Below are 25631 nucleotides of genomic sequence, written 5' to 3'. Positions count from 1 at the left end.
GAGGAAGGAAGGAAGGGAGTTTTCAGCAGCGCTGCCCAACGGGGGATGCAGGCGCAGACTCGTGGGAGCTGCGCCTTTCCCCAGCCTCTCCATCTTCCTCTCTCAAGCGCTTTTACAGCTCAATGTGCAGTAAAATGCAGGATATCAGCAAAAATACCTGCACATTTTATGATAATGTAAAGAATGTACTTGCTCAAAACATTTAGCAGTTACCACTAGATGGCATTTCGTTCCTGAGAAACTGGAAACTCACAGATTTTGAATTACTTGTTACAGACAGCAGGAAATAGTATAAAATGGAATTACCTCACTCCGTTAATAATTTATTATCCATTGTCTTGTATAAGCAAGACATCACTAACACAAGATAATTTTACTTGCCAACTTATAAATCCCCTTTGTTTAACTATAGATTGCAACTCCTCTCTCCAGCCCCCTGCTCGGTAGGCAGGGAGCTGAGCTGCAGTCAGCACTTACCAGTCTCCTTCACATTTTTAAATGAAAGACAAATGTAAGCCAGTTCACAGACTTGGAGTGTGCCATGGACAACTGCCAGAAATGCTTTGCTCCAGTAACTGTGCACTGTATTTCCTGTGCTATTTTTGGATAAATCCTCAATACAGACTGCAGTAGAAAAAGTAATTCGCATTCAGGACTAGAGCTGTTACAAGCCCCAGTTATGGATATTATACTTTGTGCCAGGACATTTTAATTTCAACATGTACAAGCAAGCTGTGATGTACACGATGACATTTCCATTCTTTGTCTCCGCATGGTACAACACACCATACTCCGAGGTGCAATCAAGTTCTACTTTGCACACCCTGGAGTTGTACGGAGGCGTCTTGTTTAGCGTCTGCAAGCTGCTCAGTACTGGATGAGAACAAAACAAGCAAGAGGATTTCCCTTACTGTGCAGCAAAATGGAAGACTGAGAGGTGAACTGTTAACTTCTAAGGAGTAAGAGACTAGAGCACAGTTAATTTTTACTTATGGAAAGTCAAAACAGCTCCAATAAACATACTTATTTAATTTTGCATTTATACAAATCTACATATGTGAATATTTTTTTCTCATTAGATGATCGTAAGTACCACTGCTCCAAGTATATAGGAACCTGGTCAACAGTTCATCAGAGCAAAATTCACAATCTGAATATCAACGTAACACGCAGCACTTTTATGAGAAAACGTGTGAAAACCATCCATGTAAGAATGATTAAAAATACCATTATTTCCATTTTCTAAGGAGTACTGCAGGGTCAAAAATGGGATTGCACACTGACAGGGTGATCTGCATTAGCATATTTGCATACAAGAGGCACAACCTGTGCTACTTGCAGCTAAATGCTGAAGACTGGAAACTTGCATGTCTAGAGAAGCTGTTTTGAGATGGCTCTTGCACCATTACAGAGATGACAAGACTAGAAAATGTATTTGCATCCTATTTAAGCTTCTTTGTTTATGGTTTACTGCCCTGTGCCAGCTTTGTACACTTTTGTGAAATACTTGCGCAGTGCTGCAGATCAGTGGCACAGTACTTAGCTTGAACTAAAAGGTTTTTCTTGGTACATGTTGTGAGATGGACAACTGAAATTGTAGGGTTTTTTTTTCTTTCTTTTTTTTTTTTTAAGAAGTTATTTTCAAGTTATTGTTATCCCTAGCACCTTGATTCTGATCACTGTGAAACCAAACAAGAGGATTCAGTATGAAGGCCAGCACACTGACAGAGCTTTAGGAAGGTCAGAAAAACTTTGGAAAAGATTCTCAGGAAGTCTTCACCCCTACCTTTGCAGTGCAGCACAAGCACTGCTGGAGGAGAGCCATTCAACGATGATGCAGAACCCACAAAGGAAAGAAATGCAGCACAGGACAGGAACAGGAGGGCTGCTGCTGGAAGCCCAGAACTAGCTAGGCTGCAATGAGTTACCAGGCAAAATTAGGAGAAAAAAAATAATTTTCTGGATACAAAGCAATTTAAGCAAAAAGCAATCCCCAAACCAAACTCTTTATCGACTACATAAAGCATTATAAAGACCAAAGCCTAGGTTCTCCACACTGTAAAAACCTGTTTAGGCACATCTTACATCCTTCTGCTTATGCCCATTGTCCCTCCCCAAGGCTATGCATCTGCCCCATAGAATTGCCTTCTGGTCAGCACAGTTCCTAGTCCCATTTCTGCAGTTAACTTCATTTTCCACTGGCATTCTGAAAGAAAAGCCAGCCCAAAATATCCCCAGACAAAACCCAAAAGATACTCCACATATGCTCTGTGAAAAACGAGTGAGGTTCCTGTGTAATGTAAAACTGCATACCAACATGCTTCAGAAACACTTAACTCTCAGGTGTTTTTTGATATATACTTAATGTATCTAAAGTATACGTCTCACACCAATGTCTCCTGCTGTTAACAGCTCTTCAGCTCCGGTGGCAACAGCCACAGTAATTGCTGCTTGCCACGGACAAGGGTCTGGATGGCTGTGGCTAGATCAGGCGAGTTCTCCATACCTTTCAGGGTGGAGCCTTATGGCAGCATTCAGAGAACCCACAAACACTAGTATCATAGATTTTTGAGCAGCTGAAGATCTGAGTTGAGAACATATTCAGGAAAAAGCTTCCCTGTTAGGCTAAGCTACTGCGAGGTGCTAGGTATGACAATGACTTCAGAGGAACAATTTCAGCCTTGGAAAGATGCAATGTTGGGTTACAAGAAAAAAAAAAAGACACATGATCAGTAGGTCACAATACACAGAAATAGTCATTTACACTCACATTTCCTTTGACTAAATTATTGTTTACCAGCAAGACAGAAGCATAGATGGTGATTAGCAGCCAGCTAAATCAGATTCTGCTCTCCTATTTGGGAAAGCCTGATTACAGAAGGTGCTTTAGTTTAAGTTAAATATTTTAAGATAATGATGTACTACAAAATTTTAAGTGTCTTTTTGGTTTAGTAAGTATATATTTTTGTTGTTGTTGTTGTTTTTAAATTTAGCTTAATACTATTATTCTCAAGAAACATGAGCTGGACTGAAATAAATCAGCAGACATCAAAACAAAAGTTTACGTTCTCCAAAGCTGTGTGTTTATGCCAGTTTAACTATGTCAAAGTAGTGACGCTTTCTTAGGTAGACAAGATCCACGGTATCTTAAGCTCTTGGTGCCTGGCATATTTTAACAGCTGTTTCTGTTCTGTGGGTGTGTGTACCCTTATCTGATAGGTGAACACATCAGGAAAAAAAAGTAGTAATAAATATACTTGCATAATCACAAGACTTTTATGATTAAATATTAATTCTCAGATTAAATTCTGCTATATGTAGTTTATTTTAAAACTTAAGAACCTTCTCTCTCCTTTTCCCCCAAAATGAATAGGAAAAAAAAGTGCTTGGAAAAACATGCACCATTATAAAAATGATTAACAGTAGACGGACAGAGACTTCGAGTAAGATTTAAACTGGATCAAGTTTACCTGTCTTGTTATTCTACTGACAGCCATGCAATCAGATTGCAACTAACCCCCCCGCCTAGGAAATGGGAAGCTCTGAAGGTAGTTGCACTTTGCACAATTATGAAGCCATCAGCGTACAACCTGTGCTCCCTAGTAGTGCTCCTGACTTCTGCAGAGCATCTCTAACTTCTTGAAATAAAGGTTGCCATAAAAAGCAAATATAACCAGGGAGAAAGCGACATACGAAACCATGAAATTCCACACTAAATACATATATACACTTTCCTGGGCTCACCAAACAGAAAAATATTTTGGAGAGGAAGCAATTGAAGAACAAGAGAGGTCATGATCTTAAATTTTGGGAGAAAAAAAAAGTCACATTAAAAGCTGGAGATAAAAGGACGAGAAACTTTTTTTTTTTTAAATAAAAAACCTTTTTTCATGATGGTGTCATCTAGACCTACCCCTACACAGTGTTACATAAGACAGGTTAAATAAATCATACCTGTACCACTGTTGGCAGTGGTTAAAAATAAATGTAAAGAAAATACTACTCTAAGGTATCTTACACTTACTGCTCTGCAATGTAAATGAGTGCAGTTCAAATTATTTCTCCACTGAGGGAGGCAACAGGCAGCACATAAATGCAAACAACCTTCATTAGACACATTGTCATGAGTATATTAATCATGTCAAGAAGCATTGCTGGAGTTTCCTTCAGCATAATTTAACATACCTTACTTTATTAGGATGCACTTAATTTCACTATGTTTTCCCCTCATTATCATTTATGATGACCAATTAAAATGTTTGTGTCTGTCTCTAAGCAAATTACTTCTGTAATTCCAGTAGCTGAAATCACCACTCATCCAACACTTGTCATCTAGTTCCATCAGTGTAATATCTTCATATCTTTATTTGCCCAGCCTATATTAGCATTTTAAAGAGAAAAAGCTTACTTGGATTGGATATTTACATATAAAATGATTTTTTTTTTTTTTTTTTTTTTTACAGTGGGGACGGTTGGTTGTTTTCTTCCCCTGCTGCCCTGTTATATAGCCTTCAAGGTTTTTTCCTCAAAATGACAAGCATAACTCATATAGTTAGGAAAAGAAAACAACGAAGGAACACAGGCTTGGGCACTATTCTTATACTGAGCTTACAGTTGCATGCAGTTTAAATTTAATTTCCTTTGGTCAATACATGCAATAATTGCATGTACACAGCAACTTTACCTCCTTTTTCCCCCCAAATCCTCCACATCAGAGTCTAGCCAAGAGCTTTTCAAACGATAACAGGACATAGCGCCTCATAGATCATGCTTTCTACATTCATAAGGCCAAACTACTTTTAATATTCTAACAAACATGAGGGCATGGTTTCTTCTCAACCTTTCACAACAAAACTACGAGCAGTTCATCTGACTGCATCTGTAATTTCCTAGCTTCATCTATATTAATTCGAGGTTAAGATACTTTGAAAGTTAGCTGGAAATGTTGATTATACACAACACTTTTGCTGTGGCACTCACTGCAATCAGAAAAGGCTGAGCAAAGCCTGTGATCACCAAGCTGTTTGTGAACTCCTTCTGTGGATTACCTTAGGCTCCCGGACCTGAAGATACATGGCTAACTCCCCAGAAGGTGCTGGATCTCAACTGCAGAGCAATGGGATTAGGCTTAATTTCTAAAGAATCGTACGTGTTTTTACACACATAATGTTATTTTTTATATTATAGTAATGACTTCCAGAAAAATGCTGATAATGGCAATGATGAAGAAAGAAGTCCGAAGACAGTGCTGCCTTTTAGAACAATTATAATTTCATTAAAATAGGAACATAACTTAAAGATAGATTTTATTCTCTTTGATGATTTACTCATGCAAACTGCACATAAAAGAAAACAGTACAGTTTGTGAAACATGTCCAATGTAAAGACCCAAAATGCTAAGTACAGAAGTAGTGTGACATACGTCTCGAAACGGAATCCATGGTAGTACGACTAATAACTTTTCTCTATTTGCTGAACACAGATTTTAATGGTTCTTTTTCCAGCCCCACTGTTAAAGTCATTAACTGTTTACATGTCTCCTATACACTTATGTACTTATTATACAAGCGCGACAGCTTTGTTATAAAAAAAACTCCACTTATATAAATATGGTTTAAAAAGCCTTTGTGTTTAGGAGAGCAAATTATAGCATAATCAATGAGGCCTTATCTAGTCCACCAAAACTACAATGAAAAGTGACTGTATAGCTTTCTTGCAGAATTCACATTTTGTGCCTTTGCAATTAATTTCCTTCTCACAAGATGTCCATTGTATTTTACCATCCCCAAAACACTCAAGAAGTGTTATTTTTTTTTTTCCTTGAAATTGGGAACATAAGACTTTAAAACACACGAGGTTATCAACTCAACTTTGTTTTAAAATACAAAATATTTAGAATCCTTATTATTTGCATGCTTAAAGCCCTGCAATGATACACATATGACCTAGATATTTCTTTGTCCAGTTTTCATTATAGCATGGTTGTACATATATCGTAGAAATTATGATTTTTCCTGTGGATCAATTACATTTTTTAGATTTAAAATTGAATCAAATAGAAATTTGATGGCACTGACACTTAAAAACACATAGTATAGTGTGGAGAAGGAAGAGCAAATGAACTACACAACCCATTATAAATGCATTAAATCTTTGTTATATACATAATGGAATCCTGCTTTACTGCCAGTTGCTACTATGCATCTGTTTTTGCTATTATACAAAGATTTCCGACCCGAAAGCACACATCTAATTTTTTTTAAACAACTTAATCTATTGTAAAATATTGTACTGTATTTTGAACATGAGTACAGAATCAAAATAGATAATGGCACATTTAAAAAACTCAATATCCTACAGATGATTGGATAATGAGAAAAAGTGTACCTACAATCATTTCATCAGAAACAAACTACATCATGGAATGTTAGTTATCCAAGTTCGCACAGTAAATAACATTTTAAAACTGCAATCACCTATCAGCCAGCATCACATTGAAGGCATCTTTAAACATTCAAGCAAAAGACTGCTGGCATTAACTACTGAACCATTCTCACGCACACACCACACACACCACATTATAATTACATTGTTTCCAAGATACGGTAGATACTGATTTTTTTTCCACAAGAAAGGTATCAAAATTTTTGCTACTAAAAGATGACAGTGCTTACACAAGAATTAAGTACAAGTTAGCTTGCAAATACAAGACAATGACAAAAAAAAGTCTTGAGTTGTCTGAAGAAGGATTTTAGGCTTTTCTGGCATCCAAAACCATGAGTAAACTCAGTCTGCAACTCAAAAATCCACAAAATATCAACCTACCTTGGAATACTAAGTATTCCGTATTTGATAACCCTGTATTTTACAATATGCTTGCTTACTGGTTTCAGCCTAGCAACAAAGGGTAGTTACAGATATCTAGCTAACTGGAGAAATAAAGCTCTCCTCCTCCCATAATGAAAGTGTTGGAGGAGGAAAAATAACCTGACATCAATTTAAAAAAAAAAAAGGAAAAAAAATCTATTTAGTAATGATCCTCACCTAGGATAGGTATGTGCATAAGAGTACTGTATCTCATATACTGTACTGGCCCTATTAAACAAATTAAAAACCCCAACGGTTAAAAAGTCAACCAAAATGCTATACATAAAACAACCCAAACATTTTTCTCCCAATGTTCTTCCTCTCATAATGTGCAAAACAACAAAAAGGCAAAAAGAATAAAAGCAAATTTACTGTTACTGTCTTTCTCTTGCCTAGTGCTTTATGACCTTGCTAGCATTGCAAAGTCAATAGGGACTATGCAGAACTTTGGTATAAAATGTCACATAATATTACTATCACAGTCTGGGGGATGACCTTTAGTATTTCACCCCAATGTTTGTTGAAATAATACCAAATTAAAAATGAAATAAACCACATTGTACTGTACACACACTTTACACATTAAGCACAAAAAATAACTAGTAAACCTAATACTTAAAAAAAAAAAAGTCTTTGCAAAGAGACTAGTAACTGGTGTTCTGTCTCACCTTCACCTGCCAATCGTTAAAGCCAAATTTGGGTTTGATTTTTAAAAATGACTATTTTTAAGCTACAATTTCTCCTAGAAGGAGACTGGTCTTTTGTTGATTTCCCTTTAAAGTCACAAACGTGTATCTAAGAAACTGATGCAATGCAAGTTTTTAATCAACTTCCTGATGGCTGTGACTGGGAGGGAGGCGCCATGACGATCTGGGAAAGCACTGGCTCTGTGCTCTGGTCCGCCATCTGGGTGAGAACGGAGGTGGCCACCGCTTCGGCCTTGGAAGTGGAGCTTACGCCGTTGGAGGTGCTGACAGAACTGTGCTGAATAGCTTCCGTGTGTGGACTGCTCGGCACCGATATGTCTTCTGAACTGTCATCTTTATCTGCAGCTTAAGAAGAAAGAGTTATTTATTTTTGCCCCCTCACGATGCATACTACTTCCAACGTAACAGCAATCACCTCCCAAATAATTCAAATTCACAGTATGACGTAGTGCAGCAAATTACAAAACAATCTTACTTTCTTTTTTTTGAGAAAACACTACTCCATCAGCAAAAATATGGATTGCATTATGGGGTATTCAGGAAACAAGAACATTTTCACATTGTCAAAATCACGACTAATATTGTCCGATGTCCCACCTAGTACATCAGTAAATCATCTGATGGGTGCGACGCCTAATTCTAGTGATGAACGCTCATGCCAATAAGCAATATTTATAGATTAAAAATACTACCAGATCTCCTAGTGCTATATGATTTGGCTTTAGATTTTTAACAAGTGCTATTTACTGCATTTGCTTAGTAATCAAACAAGAGGCTAATTCTATGTTCAATAATACTTGAGATTGTGAATACCATCTCTGGAAAAAAATGTCATTTATACCATTGTATTAGTTGGACAATACTTCCACAAGTTTTCAACCCACATTCTTGTAACACAGTAAAAGTTCAGTAACTTCTTTAGTATACAAACGTCTTTTAATAAAATTTAAAATTATTTTTAAGATCAAAGTTGTAATATCTTTACGAAGGTGTTCTCCATAAAACTGAGGTGAATTAGCCCTTCAGTTGCATCATGTTTTCTCATGACAAGAGTTAAAAAAGATAAAAAAAATCTTACTCTACAAAATTAGAATATACAAAATTAGCATAATTTAAAATGTCTGTCACACAAACATCCTAGCCATGCTAGCACATTCATCTTTTTTGCCCACCCTGAGAATTGCAAAAGCTAGCCAAGGAATTATGCAAACACTGACAAGCAGAACTCTGAATTAAAGACTAAAAAGCAGAAAGAAATACACCGTTTTTCAATCAAAATTAAGTCTGAACACCTAATTTAATTATAAGTTTTCTGTATCGCTTTATGCTACTTAGTGTTTTTTCAAGGCAGTGTATAAAACTTTTGTGAAAAATACTTAAACCAAATATATAGATGGAAGATGAAGTCCTTTTTAAAACACCGCTGTCCACTGTATAATACAACAACGTAGAAAGAGACACACAGACATAGCCAGGAGAAGTACAAACCATTTCTGGTGACATAGCAATAGAACACAGATTGGAACACTACACTTGTCACTATGTGGCAATGGAAGACTATACTAGTCTTTGCAAACCCTTTCAGGTTTGCTTGAGATTGGCCTACAAGTTCAAATTATCCAGAGAAGATAAGGGAAAGGATGACACTAACACTAAAAGCTATTATAGCCTCATTTCCATACAAAACCAGGCTAATAGCAGTAACTGAACTGCATACAAAGCAAGAAAATACGATGAAATGAAGTTTATGATGTACTGAGGTTTGTATGTCATACTATAAAATTCACTCAAGTCCACAACATAAAGATCTTTGAAGCAACCCCACGCATACTAAGAACCCACTCCTCATCACAGCCTGAAAGTAACAGTTCTATTATTGACTGTTTCTGGAAAAGAACGGTAAGGTCAAAGAGGATGTGTTAGTCAGTGAAACTGCATATTTCTTTCGAAGGACTACTGCCTAGATGGACAAGGTAACAATTTCTCTTATAGCCCTACTACAAGGGCAAGTACATAATCATTTGAAAGCATCATACTATTCTTATCCACAAGGCTAGCTATTTTCCAGATTTATTTTTTTTTTCTCCCAAAAAAGAGATCTTTCAAACTTCATATGCATTAGATAGATGATATTGAGCTAGGTCTGCTGACAATTACCAAACCTTAAGATTACATAGCAACTGAATACAGCAAGAAGAAAACTAAAGTACTTCTGAAATATGTTTGTAATCCTTAGTAGGATTTGTCCATTCAAGAACAGAAAGAATATAAATGAGTGCCGATTCAGCTCACATTATTCAACAGGATTTCACATTTGCTACACTTCTACTGAGACCTGCAGGATCTGATGTGAAAATAAATAAAAAGGAACACAAGCAAACTTTCTTAAGAACAGAAGAACTCTAGTGCCACTTCCTGAAAAATACTGAATCACTATGAGAGCAGCATATTCTTCCCCTAAGACAGAAAGAAAAAGCACTGAGTGGGAAATTGTGTATCAAACAGTCTCCCCACTATCACACCTTTTCCTCCTCTTCAAAGCTGTTCTCCTATGAATCTCAACCTAGCTGTTTTTTGCTGTTTTTTTTTTTTTTTTTCCCCAATTCTTGTTGGCCATATCATCCTTATCCTCAAGAAAAAGATGAGATTTAAACGCTGTAAGCCAGAGACAGAGAGGAAGTAGTAGATCACCTTTCAGCCAGAGAAGGAAGATCTTCCATTATTCTATATCCTTCAACATATACATTATTACCACAAAAGAAATTTTTGTGATAACATCACAATGACAAAAAACGTGAAAAGGGCTTGACTTCCTGATTGTGCTCGGCTCCAGAAGACCATACAGACAACAGAAGAAACAGTTATGAGAATACTCATGATCACCAACATACAACAGAAGATTTTTTATCATTAAGCAGATGAACGTACTGTGCTGAAGAGATAAAAGCACGTCATTCAGGTATTTTCAAATGCTGGGGTTGTGGTGGTGAGCCTACAGCAGGCAGATGACTATATGAGATACAGACTTAACACTAGTTTATAATAATAGGTTTGACTGAAAGCGTAAATACTTGCAATAAATGCAAAGTAATATCTAGAAACAAGGTGCTACCCTAAAGAATAGCTAGTGTGATTTCCTTCATAGTCCTAAGTTTACAGGAACAGCAGCCAAAAACTGAATACAAAACTCCATTTGAATACAGAATACCAAGCACTGACATAATGGGATCCACAACTCCTTTCGGTCCCCTGATACCTCTAGAAAGGAAGCCCCATGGTAATTGTCAACTACAGAGGGACAACAGAGGGACTCACTGGAAAATCGACATTTCTAGGCTTGAGTTGGCTTTTGTGAATACTCCTTGCAGTTGTTGAAGGACTGTTGCCTATCCAGAACAGGCTGTAGGAACACAGTGGTTTGAGCTACCTGAGGTCTGAAACTGGTTAGTCAACTTCTACTGTTTCTTTAAAACTAACTAGGGAAAAAACACAAAAACACTTATATAATACCACCTGCACTACAGCCTCTATTTATCTTCCTTTACATTAAGTTTTGTACACCTGCTCTTGAAGATTATGATGTCCTTTTGAAAAATATCTAAACCATTTTTTTTTTGCAACTGGAATTTTCACAACACATTTTCTTCTCACAAGTTTTCACCTTCTTCCTGCTCTAAGTACAGAAAAAAATGAGAAAAAAATGAGTATGGCAGATGAATTTTAGAAATAATCTGGTATTGAAGAACTCACATGAAAAAATAAATGAACAGCATTTAGATTCCTCTTACGTATTACATTACACTCTCCCCCCCCCTCCCCCCCAAAAAAAGAAGTGTTAAAAGATAAATTCAGAACCAGTACCATTCTTCTTTGGGAAATAAAAAAAAATTAAACTATCCGAAAACTCAAAAACTGCTATAGGGTTTCATTCATACTGCTTCAAAGCGCAATAACCATTTCTCTATCTTTTTTTCCTGTCCTGATGATGCATTTTTTTGAAGCAGGCTTTTGAAATAATGAAAATATGACTCCAAGAACAATTTTCAAAGAAAGGATATCTTCATTGTTGTGCTTTTTACTTGCCCTGAGGCAAAAACATGCTTGGAAAATCCAAAGAACTTGAAAGTTATGTAAGTAGGTGCCAAAAATACCCTGCAAAGCAATAGATTATTTCTGCCTATTTAACTGCATCATAAGTGAAACCCCATTAAATTGTGGACTTAGCAGCTAAAAGACAGTCTGCATGGTATAAACTAGCACCGTCTCAGCAGTGCACAATATTCAGCACTGCAGGAGCTCTGTAATCTGGTGTCTTCAGTTTCTTCCACAGAGACTGTTAAACCACTTCGTACTTTTCCAAAGCAACTGAACTTACATGACATGATGAACATAGTATCTTTATTTAAAATACTTTCTTTTAACAGTATTTTCATGAACGTATTATCTGAAACTATTATTTCCTCTCATAAATTGTACTGTGGGTAAATCAGTTAGCCAACATGTTTTCCTAACAGTATTCACCTGAAGACAATGTGACAAGATTCTTCCAGAGGGATGTCATTGCAACTATCATTTGTGCTGAACTTTGACTTTCAAAAGGCTTAAAAAAACTAGGTGAGCTATGCCTCCAATTTTGTTGCTTACTATTATTGTTTTCTAAAATATAGGCTTTTCCCAGTGATATGTATTTTAGTACTTATTCATTTTGCTTTCCTTAGTAAATTAGGAATGTCATAATCCTTTTCTGAGGGCAGAAAATAAACACTATTACTAAACTGTCTGCCATTAGTACTTCAACAAAGAAATCCTTAGCATATAATTAGCTTGCCAGACTTATGTTTAAATATTTTTTATGCAAATTCAGGAACACGTATCCTCCAAACATCAACGTTCAAGAAACCTGCATTTTTTTTTTTATTTTAAAAAAAGAAACCCTTGCATGTATAATGTTATTCCCTAGTAGCTTCTGTATGAAATTATGTTGTTCTGTCAGATGGGAGCCATAATGGCCTCATCCCTGCAGCAATCATTGTTAATATAAATCCCAAACATATTTCTATACCGTTCCAATTTACTCCAAGATGCTATTTTCTGTCTTGTCAAAATGACTGGAGATCAAAGGACCAAGATTTATAAGCTCAAAACTGACAAAATCAGTATTCTAAATATATATGGCAATAGAGAGTTGCTAAATCTCCTGAATCTTTTAAATTAAAAAATATTGCCCATTCTGATGAAACTGCTTACAATGACTACAAGTAAAGATGGTAGCCATTAAGTTTTATCGCAAGCACCTGAGGATCTGTTTGCATGCAATACAAAATGTTCCTTTATTCTCCTGAATTACTGACACTAGCAAATTAAAATGAAGTGGCTACATATGGCAGAAACAATCTTCACATTTACAAATATCCTGAAATATCACTAAATCATAAAAACGAAAGCTGTGGGTTATATATTATGAATGTTGCCTAATGCATTCCCGGCTCAGTTATTTGTAACAAATTTGTGTACAATGGACAAAATTGGCCATTTATTCTACAGCAGCAGCAGCTGGTTCTGGCACTGTGTATCATATCCAAAAATGAAGTTACAAGTCAGGAAAGCATAATTAACCTTTAAAATGCTGGAAGGATAAAAATCAAATGACCAACTTTCAGTAAAAAATATGTTTGAGAAAAGAAGTGTTACTGAAATTCTCAGTATCCCCTTCAGTATTGCAACTGCTTTTTAAAATACCCTGTATATAGAAAAGTAGATGCTTAATGTGGAAATAAAAACAACCTAGAAGACATTGTACAGTAGGAGCCATGAACCTGCATCTGATTATTTTAATAGCTTGACTGATCCTGGATGTTATGGTAAATGAGGACAGCTGTTATATTACCTCTACTGAAATCTCATTACGATAAAGAAAAAACCCACAAGGACCTTTCACTGTACTAGGCTAAGTATAAAAAAAAAAAAAGCTTTATCATGTGCTCTTAATACTTTAATCATATTTTCCAAAACAGGTGTAGTAACCTATAGTCTGTAAATGCTAATTACCATATACATTTATTAAGCCAACATAAAATCTTCAATGATATATAACACATCAACTGAAATGATTTAAAAATATATTTCTAAATATCCCATATTCATTCCTGCCTCGCAGTAACCTTCGAGATTTTTTTTTTAAATCTTTAATGTAATATTAGAACTGCACTTCTCATTTTTAATGCTCATTCGGTTCACTTTGGCAGTATTTCATTGATGCAGCCTAAGGCTATAGGTAATGGAACATTACTCACTATGATAGCCAGATTTCTTCTGCATGGCGGTTACAGGGCAATCTTTATGAGCCAGAAGAAGCTGTTTCAGCTGTGCCACTTCATTTCTCAGCAGGGTGACTTCATTCTAGAGGAGAAGAAAGTTATATACTTTACCAGGCTCAAACTACATACATTTTGAAGGTAAGCATTAAGTTTTATAAGATTTTCAGTTGTTCGTTTAGGGGTAAATAAAATTCAAGAAGTTTCCAATTCGTCTATATATAGCAAAAATGTATACGTTTCTTTTATCTTACAATATTAAATCTTGTCTAAAACTTGACTAACTTTACGATTTTTTTAAAATTAGGAAATGCTTTTATGGAAAATACATTTACAGTTTGCAGATGCAGAGTCTACAAATAGTCTCATTCACATGATCCAGCTACTGTAAGACTCTTCTATAGGGTTTTATGAATTCTAATCAGAGTAAACCTAGATTTAGCTAGCCACATTTTAACAGATGCCACAGCCAATGATAAAAAAGTTAAAAAAAATCAGCCAATGCAGAATTGTTTTTTGGGAACTATATTTGTACTTGGACTTTGGAAAAAAATCTCAAGTAGTGGAGAAGAATTTGGAAAATGTTTGTTGATTTTTACATTTCTCTTTGGCAACCATGCACAAACCAAGTGTTGTATGAAGGAAAAATTAATAATGATGACAAAACCCTGAAGTGTCAGTCAACACCACTAAAATGGAGTGTAATCTAGGAGACAGCACTTGCAGAATCTAGTGACAGGGCTCATTCCCAGGCTGTGCCTTTCCACTACCGGGTGACCTTGCGCAAGGTCATTTTTCTTCTTGGCACTTCAGTTTTCCCATTTGTAAAATGGAGGACGATACTTACCTTCCCTGTAAAGCTGTTTGATATCTACGGATGGGAAACAGTACATAACCGCACTGACAATCCAAACTGAGAACAGTATGGCATTGTGATAGATTGATTTTCATTTGGAACAGTAGAAAAGCTTTAGATATCTACAGAATCAGCTTATCTGAAATGCTTTTTGATCCCCATATCTTGTCATGATATATGCTTTTCACGGGTTAATTTCTTTTAAATCCAAGTCTTTTCCATTGGTATGAAATACTTAGAGTTACTTAAACTGTAAGAAAACCTACATGAGTGTAATACATACCACACATAATTGGTAAATACATATGTTTATGCATTTGGGAGCAAGTTAAAGAAAAATAAACATGCAATAACTGGTTTGCAAATACAATTACGTAGGAAAAAAGATAACTAAAAAGATTCTAAAATAATGAAAATATTTTTAAGAACAGAATTTATTTGGTTTATTTACACTAAGTAATATGATTTATAAATACTGTAACTGAACTATCAGATTTTCAAGACAAAGCTTCTCTTCATGTCCTCTCCCTCCATTTAGAGGATAAAAATGTCAAGCCTTTATACTTGCAAAATCCTCTTAAAAAACTATTAAGGGCTAATTTTCTGTTCAGTCATTTTATTGTGCCAAATATCCCTTGTTGAAACTTTATATTTAAAACAAAAACAAGAGCTGAAAGAGAGCCAAAAATCTGACTTCATTGATGTTTCTAATAAAAGAGAACTGTGATTACAAGCAAAAAAGGTCACAATGAAAAAAAAAAAAAGGAAAAAAACCCACCCCCAAAATCTCTACCAGCTGTAATTACATATCCTGAAACCTGTTAAGGAAGCACTCTACTTGTACCTCCAGCTCTCAGTCTCATCTTAGTTCACCATGTTGTTTACTGAGGAGCCACAAGTCTGGGTGCCAAGCAGGCAGCTGCACAGAACTGACATGGAAAAAAAAAATGCTGATGTAGTTTTGAGATGCTTCTTAATAACGTACAGGAGCAGCAAAGTCCAAGAATATGAAATATACTTCTGTTAGTTTATAGGAACATTGGCAAAATAAATGACCAAATCAGGAAAAAAATTTCAGAAAGGTTCTACCTTCATCTCTCCCATTTAAGGGAGAATTTTATACACAACAGGATATATAAAAATGAAGTAGCTGTTTACCACTGCAAATAAATCTAGTAATTATGAAAAATGGTTGAAAAGGCAGCTTATAGATTAATCTCAGTTGTATTACAAATACTAAGAATTTTGCTAACAAGAACATAAAAAGCAAGTATATTATCTTACATTAAAGCAAATTTGAAAAAAAAATGGAACAGCATTGCTATACTAAGTTAAAGTGTTGAGGTATACTCATTAAATACATAGCTAGGCCTGTTAGCAACATGAACACTGTGTGCCAATAGTGCCATATTCAATTCACAAATGACTCCTGAAAGTAGAAGCAAACACACAAGGTATATGCAATGTCACAGAAAGGCAAGTCAATGGTCGCCATTTACATGTCACCAGCACGGGCCGCTTTTCACGGGTCATAAAAGGAGGTTGACAGAACCAACTTCCATATACTTTGTAGTTTTCTCATTATGTATGTGACAATATTAAGTCTCTCCAACTCATTCAAAATACATTAACGTGATCTTCTTTACAGAAAACAGGCTAACAAGAAGCAGCATATGGAATAAACAATTCAACAGTTGGCATGAAGAAAGATGTAGAGTTTTTGCGCAGGACAAATAGTCCCCTTCATTTTTCAGAAATCAAGTCAAGAGTAGTCATTAATGTTTCTTTAAACAAGCATGAAATATACCCCACGTACTAAAGGAATTTTTATGTTCTCACGTTTCAACAGCATGTTAACATTAGAAGGCAGGTTTCTGGAGGAAAGCATATCTATTTTTACCTGTACTCCATTTTTCATAAAATATTTTCCCTTCTGCAATCTAACTAAGGTATACCACGCTGTGTACAATATGTTCTTTGTATCTGCCGTTTTTTTCCTGGATTCAAAATGCACTTGGAATCAGATTAACCCTTACACTAAGCAAGGTGTTGGGCAACATTTTGAGGTATATTTACCAAGACTGTTAGCAGAGACAGACAGATATGGGGATAGTGGATCATCTGCAGCTGAGTTAAACACCAGTCTTCCTGTTTCTTTTTGGATAACTTCAACAAGATACCCCTTTGTGGGAAAGGACCTTTACTTAAGTGCATTTCTTTCTTAACCTAGCTTTCCTAAAGCAGCTTCTGCAGCATTGGTACAAACCACCACTGACTGCTGATAACAGAGGTCTTCTAAAACCTGAAAAGACCTCCTAAGGAACGCAGGGCATTCTTCTAGGATGCTAAAGTAACAATAACTAATACTTTGCCCTCTAAAGTTACTAAAGCAACAGTGACCAAATAGAGACCATGTTGCACACTTCAGTATGTGATACTGCAATACAATTGGGTGACCACTGGGGACACATTGCCAAGAGTTCCTTAAGAACGTGTTAACATAGTATACCATATCTTGCACAAAGGCAAAACAACAGGGTATATAAAATTTAAGATCAATAAACAAATCAACATATGAGTAGAAAACAGTCCACAAAACGCAAACAGTAAATAAACTTGAAAAAGTTGGAAGCATGAAGTAACTTACATAGCGTATAGTAAAGACTAGTAAAGACCAATCTAACCTACATACGCTATTGACAGGACGTAATTGATTAAAATTATCCTTTAAGCAAAAAAAAAATGCTTAAAGAGAAAATTACATTCAAAAAATTTAAAGTAAGGAGCTACACTTTTCTCATACAGAATTTCATCTACAGAAAGCTGAAAACCATGGAACAGAAGAATATACATAAACCAAGTAAGGCTCTTCAAAATTGCCATGTACTATTAGGGAGCTTCCAGCCTTAAAAATCTTGACGTTTACCTTAGAACCTTTGACACAGACATTACAAGAAAACTACTGTGTTGAAAAAAGTCAGAAGTGTACTGTGAAGCACTGCAATGCAATTTCTAGTCATTTTTGTATTAACCTACTTTTGGAAATACAACATCTCAGCAAATTCAGCTGAGCAGGTCGTTTAGATATTCGACAAAATATGAACTGCTAAACCCTAACACTCAGTCCATAAAACTGTACTAAGGCAAAACTCCAAACTTATTAAATTTACTATTAAATATAACATAAGTAAGCAAGCATGGGTCATTACTGCCCACTATGCTGATCAGCTGTGTTAGCCTGTCAAGTGAAGAATTATTATGGAAATAGAGGATTGATTAATGTTTTCACATAAAATACAATTTAATTATTTCTCTGACATTCAATATTCTTTACAAGTCATTCTGTTCTTCACAGTTAACAGCCTTGCTTTTGGCAGACTGTGAGAAAATTCTTTTTTTTTTTTCAGTTAACTATTACTTAATTAATGCTTGGAAATCTGGAAATCTTTTGGATTCCAGATACGTAAACAAATAATTAAAAACCACAATCAAAATTTAGATGCAACTATAGGTTTAAGCAATGCACACTGTTAAATAGAACAATACGTTACATGGACAGCCAGTTATACTAATAGTTAGGAGACATTTAAGATCACTGTCAGTGTTCCATGATGAAATCATGTTTTAGTGTCTGCTGTGAAAGGAAGTGTAAAACTTGATTTCCATTCTGACTTTAGATTCTAATCTCATTCTTATTTCAGAAAAATGCTGTTTCGTATTTCCAGCAAGATTGTCATGGCTTTGGTTGTAATACAGTTAATCTTCTTCACAGGGGCTTGTATGATGCTTCTATGATGGTGTTTTGGACTTTTGATGAACGAGTCAAGGACTTTTCTGCTTCTTTTGCTGCCCTGTCAGAGAGGAGGCTGGGGGTGCACAAGAAGTTGGGAGGGGATGTGGCCAGGAGGACTGACCCTGACTGTCAGCATAACAAAACAAACAAACAAACAACACAAAAACAGTACCTGCTACAAACAGCAACAGTAATTTAGAAAAACCGCAACTGTTATAGAGGAGAAAATCTACCGCCTTCTTTATGGGACAAAGCTTTTTTTTTTTTTCCTGTGCTGTTAGTGCTGCTACTGCATTTCTGAAGTAAAAGACATTAGCCTTCTTCCTTGGTATTATCAGGTAGTAAATTTGCAAACCTCTAGATGACTGCATTATATTAAAATATCTACAAACAACTCTAATTCTATATTTGAACGCACAGAGTATTAAAAAGCAGGATTCTTTTCCTGCTAATTAGAAGCAAAAGACTACTATGCTATTTTGTAACTAAACAATATTAATATTGGTATTACAGCAACAGCTATAGTAAATAAGGTGTGTGACAATTTGTTATCCATTACAATATAGTACTTAAATCATTTTCAGTTAAAAAAATAGATATTCATACGTTAAAGGCAGCTCCTATCTTACCAGAAACTACTTTCACTAAGAAAACCGAAATATAGCCAATTTTTTTGTTCTTTGCTTTTCTTCCTGTAAGTCTACCTTCACTTGTTTCTTAGATTTAAGTTACAGTGCTACATATCATTTTGTAATTAATGGATTTACAGTGAGGGCTGTGACTACATTAAAGGAAAAGTCCACAGACTGTGAACAGGTATGAGAAGACTATGTATTTGCAAGTAATTTAAGTAATGCTATTATGTCATGTCAAAGGTCATAACTCTTAGACCACAGGAAATGATTTCACCTTGTGTACTTAGGTACGAATTTCTTGCGTTTTACAGATTGGGATGCTGAGTAGTTTTAAAGATAGACTAGATATTACGAAAAATTTCTTTACTGTAAGGCTGGGCAAATACTGGAACAGGCTTCCTAGTGAGGTGGTTGGTGCACCAGGCCTGTCAATGTTCAAGAAGCATTTGGATAATGCCCTCGATAACATGCTTTAACTTTCGGTTAGCCCTGAAGCGGTCAGGCAGTTGAACTTGCTCTTTGTAGGTCCCTTCCCACTGGATTATTCTAGTCTATTCAGAGAGCTAAAGATGATTGACACGTAGTAATTGTGGTTACACAATGAAAAGTAATCTTGCATGCCCTACTCTCCCTGTTGGTTGACCTGGGACGTCTTCATCAAACAGCATGAAAGAATACAGAAGATCTATGAATTCGACTCACTGAACAACTCTGATGAAACAGCAAGGTAAACTTTAAAATATCAAAAATACTTTCCACTAGATTTTCTAAATGAATGTTTCATTTCGGAAATGACATCAGTTTCCCTTTCTTTAATTCTCAAAATAAAGCTTTTAAATTTTTTATTTTGAAACAATACTTTGTGCCAATTCTTGTGTGCTGCTGGAAAACACTACTACTAAATGTTAAAACATATTTTCTTAATTTAAACAAAAGGGTCATGGATTGTTTGAAACAGAGAAAAATGTGTCCACATGACAGCTTTCCAATGACTGATAACCTCAGAAGAGGTAGAAAAATGACTGGCAACACACACTAGACTACTATCTTACAGTATACATCCCTCCCTATAGGATTTATGCACACTCAGAGGGCAGTGTGGTGAGATTTGCACTGCCACTGCCTGTGCTGTACCTGTTCTGTGCACAAAAGAGGCCTTCAGTTTCCAGTGATGTCAATCTGGCACCTTTCACGAGCACTACATTCACTTTAAAGGAAAAAACAGTGAAGTTAAAAAGAACCAAAGGAAATCAAACCAAATGTTATTTAAATAACTCAGACTGTGATAGAAATTGTTAAGAGCAAGGCATTTTTTAAGGTAAAACTAGTAAGTGGGCTATTAAGCCTTTTCTCCAACATATCTTGTCATCCTCATTTAATATCACTGTCTGAAAGTTATTTAAAATTGAATAAAGGATAAATGGGCATGATCCTAAAGTTTACACATCTTAAAAATCTGAATATTCTTTTATATTCTTATTTTGCTGGTATATTCAATGTCATAGTGAATTTTCAATTCTTATGTGACCCATAAAGCCATTTATATTTCAGATTTCATGCAAAGTTTAAGTTCCATTGATCCACAATCACTGTCCAAGAATGGTAAAGTTTAATCATTTTTACTTGTAATAAAAAGCATACCTGTAACTGGCCATTTAGCGAGCTCAAGTCCTCAGCTTTTTTCTCCAATGACTGTACCCAGACTTTCCGCTTCTGTCGGCATCTGGAAGCAGCAGCCCGGTTTCGCTCCAGAAATTTCCTTCTTTTTTCATCAGGGTCTTCATTAGCAGCTCTTCTTCGCCGACCACCTGTATTTGGCGTTTGTGGTGTAGGCTGAGCTGGTGATGCCTGAAAACAGTAAAAAGCATTCAAGAAGTTGTCAGTGTAATACTACTCACAACTCAAACTGCAGCACCAGTATAAATACACAGCACATCTTGAGAAAAGCATTCATGACACTTCTAAATATATTCAAGTTATACATATTTCTTTTGTGGAAAGCTATGTAATTTACTGGCACAACCATGGTTTAAAAACTTTTACTGTATTTACACTCCTTACTTACCATGTAACATTAACATTTAACATTTTAATCGTGGCTTTATTTTTGGTTTAAAAATTGCACTAAAATGTCAATCACTTCATGAAGTTAACTTTATGTGACATTTACATTGGGCATATGAATAAAGCACAGAAGCAATACCACTTTAGATGGACTCTCTCCTTACCAATTTTGTTGACACATGATGACAAAGTGTTTACAAACAGTCAACTTCTTAGAAGCCTTTCACCCATAATAAATTTGAAAAGTTAGATTTGGCAGGAAATATATTCTCTACTCTTTACTCTTCCCAAATACCCTTCACTAAAACTTAATCACAATTGAAATACCACAGAATTATTTATTTCCAGTACACAGAAACTGCCTGACAAATGCTCTCAGTGCTGACAGTTACTGATCCCTAGATCTCCAAACAGCCATTTCCTATTTGTTAATGTAGTGTTCCCAACCACTGCACACCAAATTCCCTTATATCCACCCACATACAGTGACAGGATCAAAGTATTTCATTACCTTAGACTATACATTATACTCCCTTCATAGGCGTAGAGAGACCCTAGACAAGGATTTAATGAATTATGGTAACAACATAATGGATCTTAAAATTCTTTCAACAGATAGGACAGACAGAACATAATTGTTTATATGGTATCTTCACAGCTGTACCTGTGCACCTGTACATTCAGTACAGCACAGTAAGAAAGTTTTAGTTTTAACTTAAAACAAACAAACCCACAAACACAGCATCTGGCATACCAATTTGCCATAAATTCTAGACAGGTAACAAAAAATCTGGGAACTCCTATTAGATTTTTAGGAATAGAACACTTGCATATTTATTTTTTTTAAACACTAGATATTAAGTAACAAAAAATAAGTGAATAACAAGCTTTTCATTTTGAAAATGCTGCTTCAAAGTATTATGACAATATTCTTTTAAAAAACTTCAGGTAGTAGGGGAAAACAATAGCATGAAGAAGGGAATCATCTTCCAATGGCTAATATTTTTCCCTCTTTTGCTCCAAACATTTGTTTTGATATATTATTTGATTACACTGACCAATCTATTAATCTAAGTGCTTTCCCTGCAGCTGCAATTTACAACCATGGCTACAGGCATAAAAAGGTTCAGTCTTTCAGTTTCTGGGCCAAGTATATATAGGTTTTATAAAATTGGTATTATAGAATCATAGAATCATTTAGGTTGGAAAAGGTTCTTAAGATCATCAAGTCCGAACATCAACCTAAGACTACAAGTCCACCACTAAACCATGTTCCTAGGCACCACATCCACACGTCTCTTAAATACCTCCCGGGATGGCAACTCACTACTTCCCTGGGCAGCCCCTTCCAATGCCTATCCATCCTTCCTGTGAATAAATTCTTCCAAATGTCCAACCTACACCTCTCCTGTTACAACTTGAGGCTGTTTCCTAGCATCCTATCACTTGTCACCTGAGAAAAGAGACTGACACCCTTCACATTTATCTTATTGGTCTTTTACTTAGAAATAGTGACTACTTCCACTGTCACCCATAATGACTTTCTTAAGAAAACACTTTTCCAACAAGTTTCTTAGAAGCAGAACAGCTGCAGTCCTCCAGGATTCACTCCTGGAAACAGCTCTTTTCTCCAGCAGGGTTCCCACTTCTACTCTGAGTCAGGCCTCTTGTCCTTTATTCTCCTGTTCTCATCTATCACCCCAAAAGGAGAAGACTACCAACCCTAGCCTTACAACCCTGCTTTCAGCACCTGGAAGGACGTACTGAAACTATTCTTGTAGCAGAGCAGAAAAGATCCCTCAAGCAAAGTAACACAACCATGATCCCTGAGGCAGTTAAAAAAACACTAAGATGAACGTTTATGATATAAAATATTAGACAGATGCAATATAAATGCAAAATAAAGTAAGTTTTCTTCAATTATATATCAACCAGCTGTACAGTTTTCAGTTACCACAAGATTTCCTGTTAATGCACTCCAGAAATCATGAGTTAGTTCCAAATCTAAACAAACAGATAATAACTATTTTGAAATTATCATCTTGAATGACACGTTCTAGAAATATTTAAGGACATCACAACAAACATTCTATTGCTACAGAAATATTGAGGTAATACGCCAGCAAAACACAAACAGTATAGACTTAGCAACCTCTCAAAATTATGTATAGTCATAAGCAGATAAAATACACCAAGAAAAAACAGTCTGCTGCATAACTACACACTGAGATTCCGCCAGCATTTTAGCAGGGCAGTCCATTGCTCCCTCAAACTTCTAGGTCCTTTGAGCTAGTAGTCTGTAGCACTTATTAAACTTTACTTTACAAATCAACAGTAAAGACAGAAAAGATCTATTTTTTCATAATAATGAAGGAGGCAGGAAGTACACTTCCACTGTGTTGTCATACCGGTGTTTCAGTTGTTGAAGTTGCAGGCTGTTGTAGTGATTGTGGTCGTGGTTCCTCTGACTGAGTCCTAACCAGCCCACTTGGATGTCCCTTGGCAGTGTCTCCATTTGTTACCTGAGGGTGCTGCTGGGTCAAGGCTGCTTTCAATCTCTGAAAGAAAAAAAAAAAAAAAAAAGAACGCATTTTTTCCCCCACATCATGGAAATACTGTAACAATTATAGCATCACTTGAGGAGTTATGATGTATGTTATTAGTTATTTTCACTTTGCCAACAGGAGCTCCATCTCTAAAATAGCTGTATGCCTTTTTACAGGCTTTCAACAGTGATCTCGACATACACCTACTAGCAGGTGACAACTTGCAAGCATCATAAAAGCATCTCAGAAAGAAGAGGACTGTATGCTGCATGGAGAAGTAAACAGAAAACTGCCTTTGTGATGAATCTTGCCCACAAAGAGGTGACTTGAAAGCCATGAACAAATAATTGTTGAAACTGGTATTACTCTTGCAATGACATACATAAAAATTATATGAACCCCCGAGGGTACCAGGAATACCAGCATAGTACTCAGTAAGCCATGATACTTTGGTTTGAAGCTAACAAATTTCAATTCCTTACTTTAATTTTTGAGAATTTAATAAAAATAACCATTTTCTGCCACATCCTTTACGCCAAATACATTTGTGTGTAGTTTTAATTAACAGCAACATTTAACTGTTTTTTTGATGAACTCTTGTATCATCATGTTTTAGAGTATGCACAAAATATTGACAAAGTACTAACTATTCATAGAGTGTCTTGATAATGCTAGAGCTAGGCTGCATTTGGCCAGCTCAAAATAAGCAGAGGACTTTGCATCCATTTATGTAGATACACCCTATCAACTACAGCATTCCAACAGCTCTCAGCAATTAAGCCACTGGAATATAGTGACAGCTCTCTCCTACCTTGACAGGTTTCCCTGGCTCCTGTTTTACAATTAAAACAACAGATTGCAAATCCACCTCTGCCAGAACTGCAAAAAACCTGTGTCTGCGATATGGCAAATTGACTCTCTCTATATTTGAATGTAGCATCTAATCACCCACCAGCAGACGTCCCATTTGAAGACTACACAGAGAACCATTAAAATCCTAACATTCCTCTGCTGGTTTGCTGGTAGGGAAGCTTCAGACAGTGACTTCTATACGTCACTGTACTAAGTCTCTTCCATAGTGATTGCTCTATATTGAACGGGACAGCACACATTACCCCAGCTAGGAGCTGTTCAAGTTCCAAGTGCTCTTGTCAAAAGCAGCAATGTAAGGGATCCCTATAGCGCTGTACGGACACTGTGTGTCCATACACATCCGTATATATCTTCATACACATTTCCATCAAAGAGATGGTTGGCTCTGGCTGATAACCCTTGAAGTGAAATCAATAAGTGGAACTTTTTCAGGGCTTTCTTTCCCCTTTAAGAATACAGGATGTTATATACTAGCAAAATATAATTCAAAAGCTTGATTTTGTAAAATTATCAAGTGTCCACAAACCCAAGTAAACTTTTTTTTCCCCACGCATTGTGAGAATTTTAGATTTCAAACAACTTAGATTTTCAAACAACAAAGCCACAATATAGAAGTATAGAGACAGTAAGGTTGTGGGAGTTTTTTTTGTTTGTTTTTTTGGTGGTTAAAGTACTGGGATAAGACATTAGTTTGTCTACGGACTTGCCAAAATTTTCTTAAATAATGCTGGTTGGGACTTAACATACAAAGGAAAAGAGAACAGGTGTACACTATGTGTGTAACTCATAATGATGGCAGTTTCTAAACACTGAAAGGTTTGTAATAATTGACCTGGCAGCAGCACTGAAATAATTCTGAATACAAACATGTACATAAAAATTCGGTGTTAATTAAGTTTTGTTCCACATTTCACTTTGTATTGCCTTCGTAAGTTTCTAAGAAGAGGAAATGAACATTTAGAAAACACAGAAATTT

The 25631-nt window shown here is 35.9% G+C and overlaps 1 protein-coding gene across 6 annotated transcripts in view; it reads right to left on the bottom strand.

The window, feature by feature from the left end:
• Window positions 1-5254: 5254 nt before the first annotated feature.
• Window positions 5255-25631, bottom strand: part of ATF2 (activating transcription factor 2) — a 52204-nt gene continuing 31827 nt past the window's right edge. For 4 of the 6 annotated variants that reach the window (XM_035567372.2, XM_035567393.2, XM_035567380.2 and 1 more), the window contains 4 exons: window positions 23645-23794; window positions 20814-21020; window positions 13868-13973; window positions 5255-7919 (listed from right to left, as the gene is read on the bottom strand). In XM_035567372.2, coding sequence (XP_035423265.1) covers window positions 7693-7919; window positions 13868-13973; window positions 20814-21020; window positions 23645-23794 — 690 coding nt within the window. In that variant the 3' untranslated portion in view covers window positions 5255-7692. The remainder of the gene's footprint in view (window positions 7920-13867; window positions 13974-20813; window positions 21021-23644; window positions 23795-25631) is intronic. The other 2 variants (XM_035567387.2, XM_035567409.2) reach the window with 1 other exon arrangement.

The sequence above is a fragment of the Cygnus atratus genome, chromosome 6 (assembly GCF_013377495.2).
Source record: "Cygnus atratus isolate AKBS03 ecotype Queensland, Australia chromosome 6, CAtr_DNAZoo_HiC_assembly, whole genome shotgun sequence".
In the NCBI taxonomy this organism is placed as follows: domain Eukaryota; kingdom Metazoa; phylum Chordata; class Aves; order Anseriformes; family Anatidae; genus Cygnus; species Cygnus atratus.
This window is presented reverse-complemented; position numbering and strand designations above follow the sequence as displayed.